We start from the raw sequence: 22,134 nt of genomic DNA on the forward strand, positions 1-22,134 counted from the left end.
ATGTGGATTGAGGTGTGGATGGAGCCATATGGGAGGAGGAGATAGACATTAGGAAGGTGGCACAATGGGTGGATGGGGGAGAAGGTGTTGAGGTTGTGGAGGAATGAGGATAAGGTGTCCTGACCTTTGGTCCAGATAATAAAGATGTCATCAATAAACCTGAACCAGAGCAGGGGTTTGCATTACTGGGAGGCTAGGAATGTTTTCTTTGTATGTATTGTATTGTATGTTAACCAGGGACCTAGAAACAATGGAGAGGCTCAGTCCCCGCTGCAGCGGTCCACAACCCCATGACGACTATCACTTCATCCCTCCGCCGACCCACACCGAACCCAGGGTTATTGTGCGGTTCAAACCCCAGTGGATCCCTCAGGGAACATCTCACACCAGACGAGTGTAACCCCTATGTTTATGTGGTAGAGTAATGGTGGTGTACATGTACGTGGAGAACTTGTTTGTGCAGCAATCACCAACACAGTGTAACTGAGGTGGAATAAGGGGAACCAGCCCGCATTTGTCGAGGCAGATGGAAAACTGCCTAAAAACCATCCACAGACTGGCCAGTTCACTGGACCTCGACACAAATTCCCTGGGTGGATTCGTGCTGGGGACCAGGCACTCCTTCCCACCAGGAAAGCCATGCATTAGACCACACGGCCAACCGGGCGGACTCATGTTTCCTTTAGGTGGCCCATAAAGAGGTTTGCGTAGGAGGATGCCATGCTGGTGCCCAGGGCTGTATTACAAATTTGTGTGTTACAGTGCTCATTTTGTGGGCATGATAATAGTTATGATGATGATGATAATGTTGATAATATTAATTGTAATATGCTATTATGTACTTACCTTTCTGGTAGTCATTGTGAACTTCAAATGTCTGAACACCTGTATACTCAGCCTTTCCTCCAACATAAACACCTTCTTGCCTATCCACAACCAAAAGCTGATGGCCACTGAACTTGAAACTTTCATTGTATCGTAAACCTTCTCCATCATCAAGTATCAAAATAGAAACTGATCCATAACGAGTCACCTGGCAAATTTTTGGAAGAAAGAAAACAATGTAAGAGAAATAAAGCATAACTGAGAATAGGCTATTGCTCATCATTGTGTAGTTTAATGTACAATGGTGTACTTCTCATGTAACCAACAATTTATTACCCATGTGATACATCTAAGGAATAAAAAAAATTTGTCTAAGACAATACGGAGCACATAATAGCATATAGTACATCACAATACAACATGATAACAGACAGCAGAAATAATTGTTTTAGATTATGGAGGAGAAAGTTCCATATCACTGCATTACACGCGTAAAATGAATGCCTTAGCAGACACTAATGTTTCCTGAGTGTGGAAGTATGTCTGTTCCGTTTGCATATCAAGAAAAAAGAAAGCACTACATACATATGAGTGATCAGGTACTTTTGACCTGTCAGGGAATATTTTTATTGCATCTAACCAGTGCATTTGTGGGGTTATTGTGAAAATGCTATTAACATGCAACATTTTAGTTTTGGGGAGCACGTGGATGTTGTGTGGTGTTCATGCCACATTCCTGCCTGCATTTATTGCATTTTTGTTGCTATGTTTTAACACACGTATAGGAAGATTTTGGTACAGGAAGCTAGCAACTAAGATCATAATGCAGATTCATCAAACGATGCACCAGATGGTCACATAGCATGAGAACAGCTGAGTGACCAAGAGCCATAATGCATTGGAACAAAGAGGGACAGTGGAGATTCACCAAGAATGCTGGGCGCTAATAAGCAAATCTTTTATTATTTACATTTACTGTTTAAATATTAATATACAGCTTCCGCTGTGCTGATGACATTGCTTGCACTGAGAACTTAAAAATAGTAATTTCAATATCAATCAATTTAAATATCATTCACTTCATCAGGAAATGCTAATTACAAATATTCATTACTGTCAATGCTTGCTGATAGAAAGGATGAATGAATTACAAGTGCAACCTGGAAGGGCATGCATGCATCACGCTGTTGAGATAGCTCACTAGGCAGTCTACAATAATTGTTTGAGGTGGCAAAACACGAACTACTGTGTGAAGTGCAATTGATAAAGTTACCTCGGAAAACATATTTTTGTGATCTCATGTTGATTCTAAAATTGTGTGAAGCATTTTTGTGACTTTGCAGTGCTTGAGAACAAATGATTACTGAATAGGAATCTTGTTATGAACATTAATGATAGATTGGCTCTAGAAATTGTTTTACTAATTTTGCAGTCGGTGAAATAAACAAAGTTAGTTTTATCCCAACATTTAATGATTCTTATCATGCTTGGCATTTAAACCCACCCAATTGTCACATGCATTGTTTATTGCACAAGCATTAAAAGTATGCAACCAACAGAGAAGAAACCAATTGCAGCCACATGTATGAGATGCAATGTAAGCAAGATGGCTATAAGTCAGTTACAAGAAATACGGGATGGACGTACTAGACTTTCATCTGTAAATTACATGTAGCATCACTGTGTGTCCCCATGTACATATTATGGCAGAAAATATTTTGAGCATTCATTCCCCTGGCTGCTGTGATAATGTTACAGTTACATGAAGTGTGTAACTGAGAAAAATAAATTTCAAAGTACTGGTTATTCCAGTGAACAGGGTAGTGAGAAAATATTCCTTTTAAGTAAACTTATAGTTACTATGAGAAGAACACTTAATTTTTTAAGATACACATAATGACTGGTGTGACAAAGCTTCTGTAACACAATTCATTTGTGAACTATAGTGGTACCCCAAAGTACTGATGCACTGTAGCATAAATTTACCCTGGAAGGAACATTTCATTCTTGATGGATACATTAATAATTTTTAAAATGTTTTGTTGTCCAGTACAATCATATAAAACTTCAAAATGAAATTGCCAGTTTTTGCTGTGACAGGTTATCTTCAGATCACAAGTGTTATAAGTAGTTCACTCAAAAGAACATTGATGAAACCACACTATCAACACACAGTGGTTTTCTCAGTATGTTTCCAAGTGAACTATTGCTAACTCTTAGGATCTGAAGACGACCAGTGACAGCCAAAACAGGTAATTTCCTTTAGGAATTTTATGTGGTTGCACTCAACAATTAACCATTTTGAAAATACATTTATTTGCCAAAAACAGGTTTTGAAGAAGGTATTTCTATAACTTCTAGGAGTACAGCAATGGTCCATGTTGAAGGCACTGCACCATACAGATTCTCTCATAACGGTACTGTATTTTGTCTAAACTACTGAACAATAAGTCAATGTCACTTCAGTGTCAAAAGATCACATCTTATTCTAATGTAGGTACATCAGAGATTCCTACAGGCTCAGTTCTGTGCAGTACTAGATGTCTGATGTAATCATATCAGTACTGAGTTATAAATTACTCCTAGGAATCATGCAGTCAATGTCACTGATACTACAAGGCCTCCAGACTTCATCAGTGTACCAAGGTGTGGCACATATTTACAAATGCTATTATTACTATTACCTAACGGAAAATCCAGGATGGAATATGACAACATTATGAAACATATAGTTGCTACTCAACATATAGAAAAGATGCTGAGACACAGATAAGCACAGCAAAGAGACTGTAAAAAAGTAAGCTTTGAGCCAACAAGGCTTTCATCGGAAATAGACACCAAACAAACACACACACACACACACACACATGCCCGCAATCTTTAGCTGCTGAGACCAGTGAGCTGCATCTCCCTGAGTGTCTGTGAGTTTGTTGTCTATTTCTGATGAAGGCTTTGTTGGCCAAACGCTTACATTCTGACAGTCTTTTTGTTGTACTTATCTGCACCTCGGTACAACTACTATTATTAAGACAACATCATTTGCTGGCCAAGATCAGACACATTGCATTACATCTTAGTGATTATATATTAAAACCATTACTAAAATTATGATAATGGACAACAAGCTCTAAACAACATAGATATCTATAAACGGCACTTTATAGTCATTAAAAGTTTTCAGTTTGTGGCATCACACTCAAAGGTATCATGTTGACCAGCCTACGATTCGACCTGTAGGAAAAAATTCATTTACAGAATATAGTGGCAGTTGCTTGAGCACAAGCATCAATCTAGCCCCGAAGATTTTCAGTGCCAATTTCTGAACATCTGGTGGTAGGTGGTTGAACATCTTCAGGGCTGGTGTGGGAAAGCTGTCCAGTGTCTTACTTTGGTGACAGCTTGGAATATCAATGTCAGCCTTATTTCATGTGACATAGTTGTGAATCTCTTGCCTCATGCAAAAGAATTCCTGATTTTCTTTCTTATAGACAAGAGAGTTGGAAACATACTGTCATTATTCCCAACTGCTCGAAAATGGGTCTACAGTAGTAAAATTTCTTACTAGAAAATATTATTCTTACAGCCTTCTTTTGTAGGAGCAATATATTTTTACTTCCAGTATAGTTTCTCCACAGCTGCAGTCAATAAATGATGTGGCTGTGGTACAGTGCATAATATATTGTGATTAAGTACTGATACGTTATCATACATTTGACCTTCCTGAGGAGATAAATTACTATTGAGAGCTTAGCACACATGTGTGCAATGTGTTCAGTCCATGTCAGTTTATTATCAGTTGTGATTCCCTGGAGTTTGACAGTATCAGTACCCATAGTCATTAATGTTGTAGAGAGTCCTGCAGTACATGGTGTTCAAGTGCAATTTCATGAGACATCGCCCCCTGGATACAAACACTCTGCCACCTTCTCTGTCTATTAGGGAAAGTGACAGAGTCTCAAAAACAAGACCCTCCATACCATAAGATTTTAATTTTTCCAACAGTATCTTATGAGGGATGCAATTGAATGCCTTGATTATGTCACAAAGAATTAAAGCCATGCAGTTCTTTTCATTAAATGCTTCCATTATTTTTGTTGTTACATGAAGCATTACAATAAATGTAAATTTCCCTCTTCTAAACCGGTGTTGATTGCCTAGGAAGATGTTGTCATCTTTGAAATAACATATAACAATTGGTTCTTCATTATAGTTTCAATCACTTTTGCTAGTATAGATGTTACGGAAGTTGGGGTGTAGGTGGATGGACTGTTACGATGACTTTCTTTATACACTGGTACTGTCTTTGCCAGTTTTAAGAACTTTGGAAAAGTACCAACCTTAACATGTTGGTTGATGATGGCTGTCAAAGGTTCAGCAATATCAGATATAGTATCCTTGAAAACAGCACATGACATGCCATTTATATCTATGCTAACACAGCGCTCAAAACATTTCACGATTTTCACAATGTCCTCTGAAAGTACTTCCTTGCACTTGATCAGGGTGCAACCATTGCTAATGCTTATATTGCTTGTAATATCAATTTCTAAATCTGCTACATTAGCTACATTATTCCCAACAACATAAATAATTTTTTTTTTTTTTTTAAACCATCAGGTCTGCACACATTTAATGGGACAATGGGCCTTTTTCTGTGTTCATTAACCAGTTCCTAGGCCACTTTTCATGGGTTGTGGCCTTCAGAAATGAACTTAACAGTATATGCCTTCTAGCAGGTTCCTCCTATAGCTTCTTTTAGCTTTCAGATAACAACAATGAAACATATCTTTGGTTCTGGCATCCGTTGCTTTTTTAATTCGGTCATTTAGCAGCAAAACAACACACTTCATATTTTTCAGCTTGGAGTGCATCACGCCTGTGTCTCTGCCTATTTTGCTTTTATTTTTTAGTTTATCTACACGATTCTTTATGGTTACTGTTGGGAAACAATTGTCAAAATTTATTTTGAGGAGCTGGAAAATACATTTAAAAGCATCACTTGGTCCCCGTCATAAAACTTCAGACTGCCAATCAATCCTGGCAAGAACATTTCTGAAGATATGTATTCCTTCATCCATTGTAATTCTTTTACTGACAGGTATAGCCAGAACACCATGCACTGAGTTTTCTATGATGGCTCCTTTGCCTATTTTGGTGGACAACTAATGCATCATGATCTGCTGTCAATGGATCCAAGAGACTTATTCTGTAGTCCCAGGTGCTTAGGTTTATGATGACAGTGTCAAGGCAAACCTCTCCTCTTGTTGGCTCATGGTAAGCTACATATGTCCCACAACTACTCATCCAGTACTTGAATGCTTTTTGCTGCCTTCTCCCAAATGGATGTTGAGGACACTAAACAACATAATTTTTTAATTCATACACATTAGGCAGCACAAACAGCTGTCCATCTTGGTGATAAAATTATCAAAGTCTCCACCAGGAGCACGGTACATGGGCATGACAACAATATTTACATCACACAGTCCTAATGCAGTCAACTCTGAATCCAGCTCAACACAAAACTTTTTTAGGTGAAGTTCCCGACACTAAGACTGTTGTTTGCATGAACAGATACTGCACCATAAGTAGTGGTTTTATGATACCATACGCTTACCACAAGTAGCTGTTTTACGATACCATGCACTTATCATTTCTGGATAGTCTATACGTCTATAATAATCACCCTCCTGCTGAACTAGACATTGTTCACTAAGGCACACAGTGATGCATTGGGTTTGAATTGGTCTACAAAGATGGCTAAATTCTTCAGTTTTCTCCTGATACATTGGACACTTGCAACAACAACAGGCACATTTTCTTCTGGAATAATTACTAAATAGGAGAGCTGTACTTTCTCTTGAATAAAAAATGCTTTATATCTACATTTCAGTCACACAAAAGGCTCCATTAATTAATACTTGAGTTCTCAGTCTACATTTAGTTTAAAACTGCAATTAAATCCATTCATGGTTAGTTCCCCATCTACAAAGTTCTTGTAGTTTTGGAAACACTCTCCCAAGAAAGCAGTTAATTTTCAGCTGTTGTGCCACTTCTTTGCTCTGGCCAAATAGAACCACATCTTCCTATTTCCACAAAACATGTTCACTTCTTTACCAGTACACGGATAAGCAAAGCATGTTTTTATCAGAAAACCATTACATTATGTGACAGCACATTTTACTCTACAGTAGATAGCCTGGAGATACATGTCCATTGAAAATAAGTTATTGTAACAGCTTAACAGACAGTGATAGGGAAGTATATATGGTGTAAAATATTGAGCTGAAGGGTTACATTTAGTGTGTTTCCACCACCTCACTGCTCAACATTATGTGTGCCCAACAAGTATGAAGCAGCCTTTGATGAAGCTATCTGGAAATATACATGCATGGAATTTATGGAATAGTTTATGAATATGTACACTGCAATTGAGATATCAATGATGAATGTGGAGAGAAAACTGCACTGGATGGACACTTCCAAGTTGTTGAAGTTTAATACTGCATGATTATCTGATGTTCTACTTTCTTTTTGAAGCGGTATTGGGTGCTTGGTAAAACTGATATGGCAATTTGTTTGTAAGATGATGCTGTACACACAAACTTCTGAGTTCTGAAATCTTTGATTTCATCACAAGCCATATAAGAAATGGATTATAAATCAATATCTCTGCTTGTTTTATGTTATCATGCACTACATTTCATAATTTCAAATATCAACAATACCATATTCAAAATTGCAGTTCTCACTAAATTCAGCAAGAAGGACTTTTCAAGATATAAACTTCATATTGCTTGCATCAATAACATAAAGTATTTTAAGTAAAATAAATTCATTTCTTGTATTTAAAAATTAAAAAGCTCTTTTTCATTGTTATTCAAATTACTTAATCTCCCACATGTTACCTACTAAATCTCTACAATGGTACTATTTTCTTGTCCATACTTTTCCATTGATTGTTGAGATTGACATATCAAAAGGCTGAGATACAGTGTTCAATGTTACATATTACTACCAGACATGATCTAGTTACTGTAGCTGATGTGTCTGTCTGCCTATACAGGGAGCCTCAGATCACCTGTACAGACACTTTTTCTCAGCAAACAGAGGGTCCAGTCATGGTCAGGTAAAATGCACTTCAGGCATATGACTGAGAAGTACTCTTGCAGTGCCTGTAAACTGTTGGAAAACTCAGAAAATGAACTCAATCTCAGACCTTCAAGTAGGAAAAATTAGTTATCAAGACACAGAGTGGTACATTTGACTGCAATTCACTGTTTTTTTCATAAGCAGAAACATAATGGCTGGAGCTAAGACTTCAAAGTTATTATCCTATTCATGAACTTTGCGTTGTATTATGTATTTTCAACACAGCGTCAACAAGATTTTCTTTATTACTTCCTATGTCTCATTTTAACAATTTCCATACACTATTAGTGGTATCATCTCACTCTTCCTGACAATAATAAGCTATCTTTCTCCACTATCTTACAGTGACAGAGCATATTTATTACTGATCCCTCCAACCAAAGCCAACACTGAAACTTTCTTCTCCTAGTTCATAACATCTTCCAACCATGAGCCATCCCTCCCCCCCCCCCCCCCCCCCTCCCTCTGCCAAATTTTCCTGTTTTAACATTCCAGCAGTTACTTACTTACCTCCAACTTGGCCGCACCTTCCTTGCCCATGTCATTTCCCAAGGACACAAACCTCTCAATGGAAGAAAGAACAGCCACACACAGGCAAACCCTTATTAAATGTTCGTTCCTGCAGACAAAGACTCCCTGCAGACAAAGGCTCTATCACTGTTGTGATGAAACAGCAATTATCTGACACAATGCATCTATCAATGATCTCAGTTCTCCAACTGCAAGCTCTGCCTTAGTGATTCCCCCAACCTTCCCCCACAGAAGTCCAGCATAACTTCCAATCCCAATTTTAATACGTAACCCATCCAGAGTCTTCCTCCTCATCTCAACAATCCTCGCAGACCCACCTGCTTCATAGTTCCAAAAATTTACAAACCCAAAAGTTCTGGATACTCCATCATTGTCCGTTACTGTACTCCCACTAAAAAATCTCCACTTTTACCAACCAGTACCTCAAAACCACTGTCAATGGTCTAGTCTCTTATTTTAAAGATATGAACCACTACTTTTACCAACTCCCAACCATCCCCACCACATTATCACCTGAAATCCTACTCATCACTGTTGATACCACCTCCTCAGCACTAAATTCCCTGTACTCATGGGCTTGCTGTGGCAGTCTGTCTAGTAGGTCATATAGCCACATGGACATTCACATAGCATCCTTCTATACCAGTGACATTATGGGTCATCTGGAAAAACCTCCCTTGTCTTCCAAAGCCCTTTTCTGGTTCAGGATCAATGACGACATCTTCATAATCTGGACCCAGGGCCAAGACATACTATCCTCACGCCTCCACAGCCTCTACCCTTCTCTTCTATTCAGCTCACCTGGTCTTCTTCCATTCACCACACCTGTGTCACCTTCCTGGACACTGTTTCACCCATGCTTCTGTCCATATCAAGCCCACTAATCAACAGTACCTGCATTTTGACAGCTGTCATCTCTGTCACACCAAAGAGTTGCTCCACATAATCTGGCCACCAGTGCACAGCACATTTGCCTGACATGAATTTCCTTGTCCACTATGCCAAAGGTCTCAATAATGCCTTTACACAGAATCACTGTACCCCAAACCTAGTCCACAAGCAGATTTCCCACACCATATTCTCACACATCACTGCTTCTCCCACCATCTCAATGAATCAGCAATGCCCCCACACCCAAAATAATCCTGGATTGTAGCAACTGAACCACGTCCTTTGCCATGGCTTTTACTTCCTATCATGGTGCACGTTTATGAGAGGTATCATTCTCACAATCCTTCCAACCCTTCCAAAAATTGTATTCCCTTACCCACATAACACCCTGCCTCATCCTTATGCCAAACCCATTCTCAACCCCTTGCCCATCCTGTCTAAGACCTAGGTGCAAAATATGTACAATTCACCCATCCAGCACATCCTACTCCAATCAGGTCAGAGGCTAATTGTACCCCAGCAGAGTCAGGGCCACCTGTGAAACCATCCATGTTATATACCATCTCTGCTGCAATTTCTGCCTGGTATCTTATGTGAGCATGAATACAGACCAACTGTCCATCTGAATGAACAGTAACCACCATATGCGGCTAAGAGCAGAGTTTGGAGCACAGCAAGATGGAAGCTCCTCATATGTTATGTTTTCCACTGCCACAAATATTAATGTTTTTCCTTCTTTCTTGAAGACAGTTGCACATGTAATATGCAGTATGTACACGAATGTATGAATATCAAGAGCTCAGATGGAAACCCAGTTCTAAGCAAAGAAGGGAAAGCAGAAAGGTGGAAGGAGTATATAGAGGGTCTATTCAAGGGTGATGTACTTGAGGACAATATTATGGAAATGGAAGAGGATGTAGATGAAGATGAAATGGGACATATGATACTGCGTGAAGAGTTTAACAAAGCGCTGAAAGACCTGAGTCGAAACAAGGCCCCGGGAGTAGACAACATTCCATTAGAGCTACTGACGGCCTTGGGAGAGCCAGTCATGACAAGACTCTGCCAGCTGGTGAGCAAGATGTATGAGACAGGCAAAATACCCTCAGACTTCAAGAAGAATATAATAATACCAATCCCAAAGAAAGCAGGTGTTGACAGATGTGAAAATTATCGAACTATCAGTTTAATAAGTCACAGCTGCAAAATACTAATGCGAATTCTTTATAGACGAATGGAAAAACTGGTAGAAGTCGACCTCGGGGAAGATCAGTTTGGATTCCGTAGAAATGTTGGAACACATGAGGCAATACTGACCGTACGCCTTATCTTAGAAGAAAGATTAAGGAAAGGCAAACCTATGTTTCTAGCATTTGTAGACTTAGAGAAAGCTTTTGACAATGTTGACTGGAATACTCTCTTTCAAATTCTAAAGGTGCCAGGAGTAAAATACAGGGAATGAAAGGCTATTTATAATTTGTACAGAAACCGATTGCAGTTATAAGAGTTGAGGGGCATGAAAGGGAAGCAGTGGTTGGGAAGGGAGTGAGACAGGGTTGTAGCCTCTCCCCGATGTTATTCAATCTGTATATTGAGCAAGCAGTAAAGGAAACAAAAGAAAAATTCGGAGTAGGTATTAAAATCCATGGAGAAGAAATAAAAACTTTGAGGTTCGCCGATGACATTGTAATTCTGTCAGAGACAGCAAAGGACTTGGAAGAGCGGTTGAACGGAATGGACAGTGTCTTGAAAGGAGGATATAAGATGAACTTCAGCAAAAGCAAAACGAGGATCATGGAATGTAGTCGAATTAAGTCGGGTGATGCTGAGGGAATTAGATTAGGAAATGAGACACTTAAAGTAGTAAAGGAGTTTTGCTATTTGGGGAGCAAAATAACTGATGATGGTCGAAGTAGAGAGGATATAAAATGTAGACTGGCAATGGCAAGGAAAGCGTTTCTGAGGAATTTGTTAACATCGAGTATAGATTTAAGTGTCAGGAAGTCGTTTCTGAAAGTAGTTGTATGGATTGTAGCCATGTATGAAGTGAAACATGGACGATAAATAGTTTGGACAAGAAGAGAATAGAAGCTTTCGAAATGTGGTGCTACAGAAGAATGCTGAATATTAGATGGGTAGATCACGTAACTAATGAGGAGGTATTGAATACAATAGGGGAGAAGAGGCGTTTGTGGCACAACTTGACAAGAAGAAGGGACCGGCTGGTAGGGCATGTTTTGAGGCATCAAGGGATCATAAATTTAGCATTGGAGGGCAGCATGGAGGGTAAAAATCTTAGAGGGAGACCAAGAGACGAATACATTAAGCAGATTCTGAAGGATGTAGGTTGCAGTAAGTACTAGGAGATGAAGAAGCTTGCACAGGACAGAGTAGCATGGAGAGCTGCATCAAACCAGTCTCAGGACTGAAGACCACAACAACAAACAACACGAATGTCCCTGAGGGTTAGTTACACATAGTTTCAATTAAATTTATAGTTCAGTTAATTATTTTTATCTTCTTGATTCAAATGGTACAAATACTCTCACTAGAGGCTCAGTTAATTAAAAGTTATAACTAACTGAAATTCTGACTGTAGAAAGTAATGGGAAAAAACTTTGAGCTAATCAATAAAATACAGATTGTTGTTTTCATTCATTTGAAAATAGAAACCATCAACTATTAATTAGGTCATGGTGTGACTGCATAACCATAAGTAGTACAGTACAGTTTAGTGACTTGCACAAGACTGCCAGATGGAAGTGGTACATAGCAATGTAAGGAGCATTAGCCCAACAGAGGCTGCTGGCTATGGCTCAAGCAATTCAGGTGGAGGCCTGGAGCATCTGAACAGCACACTACTCAATTGTGTAGTGGTGGCAGAGGTTTCTTCCCAGTCAGAAGCTGATACAGCATGGAAACAGCCTCTCTGTCTAATGCAACAGCATGCTCAGTAGGAAAAGTCCTCGTGGAATCAACTTTAACTTTTGTAACTCATGCTTGTAGTTGTACTAAACATTTGCAAGGTTAGTTATACAAAGTTTCAATTAAATGTATAGTTCAGTCAATTATTTTTATCTTCCTGATTCAAATGGTATAATTAATCTCACTGGAGGCCCAGTTAATTAAAAGTTATATCTAACTGAAATTCTGACTATAGTAAGTAATGGGAGAAGCTATAGGGTTATGGATAGAATACAGAGTGTTCTTTTCCAAGAACACCAAATGAATGTAGTGTAATAATTACAAGTCAATTATCAGTCAGTATAGCTCCACACATGAATGAACTTAACTCACACTGCTACAATGAATTCTGATTCAAGAAGCTCCACAGATATTCACACAGAACTAAGTGGATCCCATGCTTTCCCATCCATGGCCAAGCAAGTTTAGGTCCCTGTGTTGCAGTCAGACTTTCTGATTACTCAGCTATAGAGGAAGGTCTTTTACAAACACACTGTTATAGAAACATTGAAGGATTTTAGTATATCTACTGGATAACAGTAGTTAGAAGAAATCTGTTCTAAATGATCAAGTTGTACTGTTATTATTTTAAGCTATTCAACATTCAGCTGGCTTTTACGTCATAGCATCTTCTTAACTTTATCAGATGTCATGAACTTTCATGAGTTGTTAGTATGAGAGCATGTTATACTTATCACTAAATAATAGTATATTACTGTGTAATTATAACACACTTCAATAAACAGAATACACATAAACTTAAAATAAACTCATTTAACCCAAGCAAGCATTACTACTCCATTTTCTGCAGTTAAAGCATATTATGAATATCCAAACAAAGGATTGTGACTTTAGACCTCTGATGGAACAACAACTTACCTTTACTGTGTGCCATTGTCCATCACTGACTGTAATATTACTCAACCACAAATCTTTCTCTTCTGGTTGAAGGCTATTGAGGTTGTAATAGAAATGAAGCTTGCTGTCATTTATCTGCAGAAAACAATACATAAAACATGAACACATATTTTCCTAATAAAAACAAAAATGAAACACTAATATTCATATGGATACTCAAAATTCTATTTACAATAAAGAAACTGACAATATTTATGTCACTTCTCTACATATACTAAACTTATTAAGAAGGCCCAGATTGAATCTCTTATATTCCTATATCATATTTTGATAGTTTAGTACCAACACGTATGTCAAAAATATGGTGTGTTGTATGAGATTAAATTACTGATGGAGTTCAGGAACTCTCATTATGACGTATTTTTACTCTCTTTAACTATTTTTCTCACCTTTGGCCTCATCACCGAAGAATTTTGACCATTGGGTACTGCTTGAACCTTTGCTTAGCTGCCTGCCTATAGCTTGAGTGAGGAACAGCACATGCCCCATCAAGGGACTGACTGTATCCTAGGTTCCTCTTATGGCTTAGGAATGGATGCATCTGTGGCCAGATGGATTATGGGCATGGACTATGAAAGTTATTGCTTGTAGTATTGTGATCTAGGACACAAGTGAGATATGGTGTGTGTCCTCCACAAACACTGCTACCTCTCCCTTCACTCTGCACCAGTAAGGTAGTTTCACAGCAGCACTAGCAGCCTACATTCCCAATTATTTGATGGATGTATTCGAATCTTTGTCTTGCTCTTCAGTTTTTACCCTCTACAGCTCCCCCTAGTTTCATGAAAATCATTACCTGATGTCTTACCAGATGCCCTATCATCATGTCCTTTTCTCTTGTCAGGGTTTTCCATACAGTCCATTCCTTGCTGATCCTATGGAGAACTTCCTCATTACTTATCAGCCCACCTAATTTTCAATATTCTTCTGTATCATCTCAAATGCTTCTCTTTTCCTCTGCTCCAGTTTTCCCATGGTCCATATCTCACTATCATACAATTCCGTGCTCCAATTGTACATTCTCAGAAATGTATTCCTCAAATTAAGATCTGTGTTTGATACTAGCTTACTTCTCTTGGTCAGGAATGCTCTTTTTACTAGTGATGGTCTGCTTTTTCTGTCCTCCTTGCTCTGTCTGGCATGGGTTATTTTGCTGCCTCAATTCTTTTCCACTTTCACTGAGGGTAGCAACGTCATCAATGTGGATAGCAATGATATCAGTGAATCTTAAGATTGACATCCTCACAAATTGAATTGTAATCCCACTTTTGAACCTTTCTTTTATTTCCATCATTACTTCTTTGACATATAGATTGAACAGTAGTGACAAAAGACTACGTACCTGTTTTTCACCCTTTTTAATCAGTTCAGTTCATACTTGGTCTTACACTCTTATTGTTCCCTCTTTATTCTTTAACATATTGTATAGTACATGTCTTTCCCTACAGCTTACCCCTATCTATTTTTCTCGGGATTTTGTACTTCTTGCACGATGTTACATTGTCAAACATTTTTTACAGGTCGAAAAATCCTATGAATGTACTTGATTTTTCTTCAGTCTTCCTTCCATTACTATCTGCAATGTCAGAACAACCTCTCTGGCACCTTTACTTTTCCTGTAGAGAAACTGATTGTGATCTAAAATATCCTCAATTTTCTTTTCCATTCTTCTGTACATTATTCTTGTCAGCAACTTGCATGCATGAGCTGTTCAGCTGATTGTGTGATAATTGTTGCTCTTGTTGGCTTTTGCAATCTTGTGAACTGTGTGCATGATATTTATCTGGAAGTCTGATGGTTTATCACCAGTCTCATATGTTCTTTACACAAATGTGAACAATTGCTTTGTTGCAATTTCCCCCCAATGGTTTTAGAAATTATGATAGAATGTTATCCATTCCTTCTGCCTTATGTGACTTTAAGTCTTCCAGAGCTTTCCTAAATTCTGATGGTAATATTGGATCTCCTACCTCTTCCCTATCAACTCCTGTTTTTTCTTCTATCAAACTGTCAGCTTAAAGTCCTCCCCGTCAAAGAGGCCGCCAATGCACTCCTTCCACCTGTCTGTGCTCTCCTCTGCATTTCTTAGTAGTAGTAGTAACTTCATTCTTCTGTATATCTCTTTTTACAAAGATATATAGTATTTCAAAGTATTTACAAGTTTAGACCAGTTTAAAATAAGCTAATTCATGTATGCATACATTTACAGACTTCTAGTTAGAGATTTACTCCTGGTATACAATAGTTCTTTTGTGAATAACATATTAAATAATGTAACGCCACACTGTTCACTAATATCTCACTATCAGTCACTCAATACACTTTACACACATTGTTTCATAACACTTCACTCACTACACACACACACACACACACACACACACACACACACACACACATTGGTGATCTCTCAGCCATTTTCGGTACCGCAGCTTCCCATTTGCTATCCTGAAAAAGTAAGTCAGCATCCTTCTATAATGAGTGAGATGTTGAGCTCAGAAAGAGGAAGAGGTGTTAGTTTTGTGCTATGCATAGCTTGGGGTTAAGTTCTTCTATAAAAGGAAAAAAGAAGGACTAAAACTTAGTGTGAAAGTGTTATGTGGAAAGTTGGATGTTTTATAATCATTATTATTGTTTATTTGTATAACATTTTTTTTACCAAACCCCTACTCCATTTTATGTAAGTAATCCTTCAATGTATAAAATGTATTGCATAACAGGCACTTTTTAGTTGCTTTTTTAAATAAGTGTATTTTTGCAATTTCTTTAATCTCTTTTCGTAATTTATTGTACAGTTTTATTCCTTGGTAGAAAATGCTGTTTTGAGTTTTATGTTTATTTTTTCTTAGTAAATGTAAGTTCAGTCTAGCTCATGTTCCACAGTCATGCACAGCACTGTTTGTGCAGTAATTACTAATGTTATTTCTGATGTGTACAACTGATTGGTAAATGTTTTCACACAGAGCAGTTATAATCCCCAGTGTTTTGAACAGATCTTTAAAATGAGTTCAATTACTATTTTTGGTTATTATTCTTATGGCTCTTTCCTGGAGTTTGAAAATTGTTTTCATATTTTGTGCATTTGTTCCCCAAAAATGAATGCCATAACTAAGAACTGAGAGCACATATGAATAGTATGTAACTAAAAGACACTGCATGTTACACACTGATGATAGGATTCTACGGACAGAAAATGCTGATGACATTCTGTTTGCAATTACCTCTGTGTGTTAACACCACTTCAACTGACAATCAATATTTACTCCTAGAAATTTTGCATTTGTTACACAGTCTATAGAGGTGACATCTGCATTTATTTTAACATTGTCATTTTCCCTCTTCAAACTGAAGTTCATGGCATTAGTTTTCTTTACATTCAATGTGACTTTATTGCTTATTGACCAATCGTAAACTTCCTTGAGGATTTCATTTGCTTGCTCTGCAAGGAGTTCTCTTTTTTTTGCAGTGGTTATAATGTTGCTGTTGCCAGTGAAGAGAAATTTTTCACCATCTACATCTACATCTACATTTATGCTCTGCAAGCCACCCAACAGTGTGTGGCGGAGGGCACTTTACGTGCCACTGTCATTACCTCTCTTTACTGTTCCAGTCGCGTATGGTCCGTGGGAAGAACTACTATCTGAAAGCCTCCGTGCGCGCTCTAATCTCTCTAATTTTACATTTATGATCTCCTCGGGAGGTATAAGTAGCGGGGAGCAATATATTCGATACCTCATCCAGAAACGCACCCTCTCGAAACCTGGCGAGCAAGCTACACCGCGATACTCTCTGAGTAACACTATTGGGAAAGCCATTGATATACATCAGGAATAGTATTGGTCCCAATATGCTACCTTGCGGAACCCCTATATTAATGTACACTCCTGGAAATTGAAATAAGAACACCGTGAATTCATTGTCCCAGGATGGGGAAACTTTATTGACACATTCCTGGGGTCAGATACATCACATGATCACACTGACAGAACCACAGGCACATAGACACAGGCAACAGGGTATGCACAATGTCGGCACTAGTACAGTGTATATCCACCTTTCGCAGCAATGCAGGCTGCTATTCTCCCATGGAGACGATCGTAGAGATACTGGATGTAGTCCTGTGGAACGGCTTGCCATGCCATTTCCACCTGGCGCCTCAGTTGGACCAGCGTTCGTGCTGGACGTGCAGACCGCGTGAGACGACGCTTCATCCAGTCCCAAACATGCTCAATGGTGGACAGATCCGGAGATCTTGCTGGCCAGGGTAGTTGACTTACACCTTCTAGAGCACGTTGGGTGGCACGGGATACATGCGGACGTGCATTGTCCTGTTGGAACAGCAAGTTCCCTTGCCGGTCTAGGAATGGTAGAACGATGGGTTCGATGACGGTTTGGATGTACCGTGCACTATTCAGTGTCCCCTCGACGATCACCAGTGGTGTACGGCCAGTGTAGGAGATCGCTCTCCACACCATGATGCCAGGTGTTGGCCCTGTGTGCCTCAGTCGTATGCAGTCCTGATTGTGGCGCTCACCTGCACGGCGCCAAACACGCATACGACCATCATTGGCACCAAGGCAGAAGCGACTCTCATCGCTGAAGACGACACGTCTCCATTCGTCCCTCCATTCACGCCTGTCGCGACACCACTGGAGGCGGGCTGCACGATGTTGGGGCGTGAGCGGAAGACGGCCTAACGGTGTGCGGGACCGTAGCCCAGCTTCATGGAGACGGTTGCGAATGGTCCTCGCCGATACCCCAGGAGCAACAGTGTCCCTAATTTGCTGGGAAGTGGCGGTGCGGTCCCCTACGGCACTGCATAGGATCCTACGGTCTTGGCGTGCATCCGTGCGTCGCTGCGGTCCGGTCCCAGGTCGACGGGCACGTGCACCTTCCGCCGACCACTGGCGACAACATCGATGTACTGTGCAGACCTCACGCCCCACGTTTTGAGCAATTCGGCGGTACGTCCACCCGGCCTCCCGCATGCCCACTATACGCCCTCGCTCAAAGTCCGTCAACTGCACATACGGTTCACGTCCACGCTGTCGCGGCATGCTACCAGTGTTAAAGACTGCGATGGAGCTCCGTATGCCACGGCAAACTGGCTGACACTGATGGCGGCGGTGCACAAATGCTGCGCAGCTAGCGCCATTCGACGGCCAACACCGCGGTTCCTGGTGTGTCCGCTGTGCCGTGCGTGTGATCATTGCTTGTACAGCCCTCTCGCAGTGTCTGGAGCAAGTATGGTCGGTCTGACACACCGGTGTCAAGGTGTTCTTTTTTCCATTTCCAGGAGTGTATTTTGGTTCTGATAAGTACTGGAATTCCCACTGCTCCATTGATATTACTACCCTTACTTTAATTTCACTGAAGTTTGTTTTAATTGTTCTATATGCTCAGACATTCCTTCCAACAATCATTTCTTTTTCGATTTCTTCATATTTTTCATGTAGCCATTTTGCCTTAGCTTCCCTGTGGTTCCTACTTCTTTCATTCCTAAGTGACTTGTCTTTCTGTATCTTGAATTTCCCTGAACATTTTTATACTTTCTTCTTTTGTCAAGAAATCGAAGTATTTCTTCTGTTACCCGCAGTTTCTTTACAGTTATCTTTCTTGTACCTACATTTTTCTCTCAAACATCTGTGACTGCCCTTTTTTGAGATTTCCACTCCTCTTCAACTGAACTTCCTACAGAGCTATTCAGTACTGGCTATTAAAGTTCATCCTGCACTGCATCATTACTAAATTGTGATCTGAGTCTATATCTGCTCCTGAGTATGCCTTACGATACAATATCTGATTTCTGAACATCTGCCTGACCATGATGTAATCTAACGGAAATCTTCCTTTATCTTTCAGGTTTTTCCTAGTATATCTGCTCCCCTTGTGATTCTTGAACGAAGTATTCACTATTACCATCTGAAATTTATTGCAGATCTCAGTTAGTCTTTCTCCTCTCTCATTCCTACTATCAACCTCACATTCTCCCTTAACCCTTTCTTCTACTCCTTCCCCTACACACAGATTCCAATCCTCCATGGCCATTAGAAATTTATCTCCCTTTATGTATTGAATTACCAGTACAGTATCCTCATCTACTTTTTCTATCTCTTCATCTTCTGCTTGTGACACTGGCATGTATACTTGATTTATTGTTGTCAATGCTGGTTTGCTGTTGATTCTGTTAAGAAAAACCCTATCACTTAACTGCTCTCAGTAACTCACTTCCTATCCTATCTTCCTATTCATAATGAATCCTACTCCTGTTACACAATTTTCTGCTGGTGTTGATATTACCCTACACTCGTCTGACCAGAAATCCTTGTCTTATTTCCATTTCACTTCACTGATGCTCACTGTATCTAGATTGAGCCTTAGCACTTCCCTTTTCAGACTTACTAAGTTGACTACCATGTTCAAACTTTTGACATTCCATAACCCAACTCGTATAACATTATCCTTTCATTATTTATTCACTCTTTTTCTCATGGCCACCTCCAAATTTGCAGTCCCCTCCTGGAGATCTGAATGGGGGACTACTCCACGATTTTTTGCTAATGGAGAGGTCATTTTCAGTCTCTTCCCAGAGATCTGAATGGGAGACTAGTCCATTATCTTTTGCCAATGGAGAGATCATCATGACACTTTTTCAATTACAGGATACATGTTATGTGTCATTAATGCATTGGTTTCCATTGTCTTCTGCATCCTCATGCCATTGATCGTTGTTGATTCTTCCACTTTTCATTTCTGATTCTTCCATATTTTAGGGGTAGTTTCCCACCCCTAGATCACGAAAGTCCCCTGAACCTCAGTCCTCTCCTCCACCCTCTTTGACAAGGCCACTGGCAGAATGAGGGTGACTTCTTACGTCAAAGGCTTTGACAGTCACTGCTGATGATTTTTATTCAAAATTTGAGCAGTGGCAGGGTTCAAACTTGGGACCTACACCATGGGTTTTGTACTTCACTTTAATGATGGCTTCACAGTCTCTGTCATATAGGTTCTTCCCACCAATACCAGATTTTCTACATTGTGCAGGTGAGAACTTTCCCTATGGCACATACGAGGTTGGGTCAAATGGAAACCTTAAATTTGTAACAACAAATCAAAATTTCATGCCATTATCCTGTAAGTTGGTAAGTGTGCAACAAACAGCAAGCAGAATGGCCTGTAGGTGGCAGCATAGTGCAGATGTACACATACCGTCGCAGTATCAGTATAAATATGGCTGCCCCAATTGTGGCTTGCACCAGGGAAGAACAGCAATCTGTTATTCGATTTTTGCATAATGAAGGTGTAAAACCTATTGAAATTCATCAATAAATGAAGGTTCAGTATGGTGATGCATGTTTGTCACAGCAGCAAGTCTACGAATGGAGTAGGAAGTTTGCAAATGGTGTGATGTCAGTTGAAGATGCTCCTCGTCCAGGTCAGGCACAACGACTTGTGACTCCACAGAACATTGCAGCAGTTGAAGCCATAGTGAAGGAAAACCGACGAGTGACGCTGAATGACATTGCAGCATGTTTACAGATTAGTCATGGGTCAGCACACCACTTTGTGCATGATGTGCTACAGTTTCACAAAGTGTCTGTAGGTTGGGTGCCATGGCAGCTGACTCCTGAAATGAGAGAACAAGGTGTTGATGGTTGTGACAAACTTCTTCGGCACTTTGAACGAGAAGGTGATGGCTTTCTTGCATGAAGCGTTACTAGGGACAAAACCTGGGTTCACTTCCACCAACTGGAAAAGAAGAGAGCAAGCAAGGAATGGCACCATTCCTCATCACCAAAACCAAAGAAGTTTCGAACAGAACCATCAGCAGGGAACGTTATGCTGACTCTCTTTTGGGATGAAAAAGGCATCATTTTGGGGCTTTACATGCCTAGAGGGACCACTGTCACCAGTGCATCATACACAGATCTCCTAAAAAATCATCTGGAGCCTGCAATCAAATAAAAAAGCGACATGGATTGCTGTCAGCAGGTGTGCTTTTGCAACGTGACAATGCAAGGACCCACATTGCCCATACAACAGTTGCAAAAATCACAGACAAGCATTTTGAGTGTCTTCCTCATCCGCCATACTCACCAGACCTTGCCCCAAGTGATTTCCATATGTTTGCACACTCAAAGATGCAATGGGAGGTAAGAAGTTCCGTTCTGATCAAGAGGTATGCCACGTGGTGCATGAGTGGTTGCGCAGACTACCAAAAGAATTTTTTTCTAAAGGAATTTATGCACTTTGTAAGAGCTGAAGGACTTGCACTGAGCATGGGGCAGGAGGGGGGGGGGGGGGTAATGTTGAAAAGTGATACAGCTTTGTATCATTTCTGCACAATAAATAATATTTAAAAAAATTTAAGGTTTTCATTTGACGCACCCTCGTACTACATCCTTCCTGTAATTCCCCTAGCCTGTACTTCCCAGAGTCTGTGTCCTTCATCTGCCTATCCTGTTCCCTGCTACCACTCTAGCACTACAAACACCTTCTATCCTGTCAAAACATCAACATTGTCCTTTCTCCTTCTCTACTTCTACCCCCCCCCCCCCTTCCCACCCACCCCACCAATGCAGCACCTAGCAGTCCTATCTTGTCTCCACCACATCCCTGCACATTCTCAAAGACAGCACTAGCATCCTACCACATCCCTACCTTGATATCACTCCCCCCACCCCCCACCCCCAATGCATCTTCATTACCCTCACTACACACCCCAGCTAGACTGCTGCTCACATCAGATGCTGTCACAGTCAGGCCTCATGTGTTTATGTGTGTAAATTTTCTGCTTCTAAAGAAGGACTTTCCCTGACAGCCTATCTGTAACTCAATACCAGAAAATTATTA

General features: G+C 40.0%; 1 protein-coding gene across 1 annotated transcript in view; it reads right to left on the minus strand.

Moving 5' to 3' along the window:
• The window catches only part of LOC126484898 (neural-cadherin-like), a 324,021-nt gene that overhangs the window by 107,586 nt on the left and 194,301 nt on the right, over positions 1-22,134 (minus strand). The window contains exons 24-25 of the mRNA XM_050108497.1: positions 13,243-13,356; positions 847-1,033 (exon numbers count right to left, since the gene is read on the minus strand). Coding sequence (XP_049964454.1) covers positions 847-1,033; positions 13,243-13,356 — 301 coding nt within the window. The remainder of the gene's footprint in view (positions 1-846; positions 1,034-13,242; positions 13,357-22,134) is intronic.

Source organism: Schistocerca serialis, chromosome 6, assembly GCF_023864345.2.
Source record: "Schistocerca serialis cubense isolate TAMUIC-IGC-003099 chromosome 6, iqSchSeri2.2, whole genome shotgun sequence".
Classification (NCBI taxonomy): Eukaryota; Metazoa; Arthropoda; class Insecta; order Orthoptera; family Acrididae; genus Schistocerca; species Schistocerca serialis.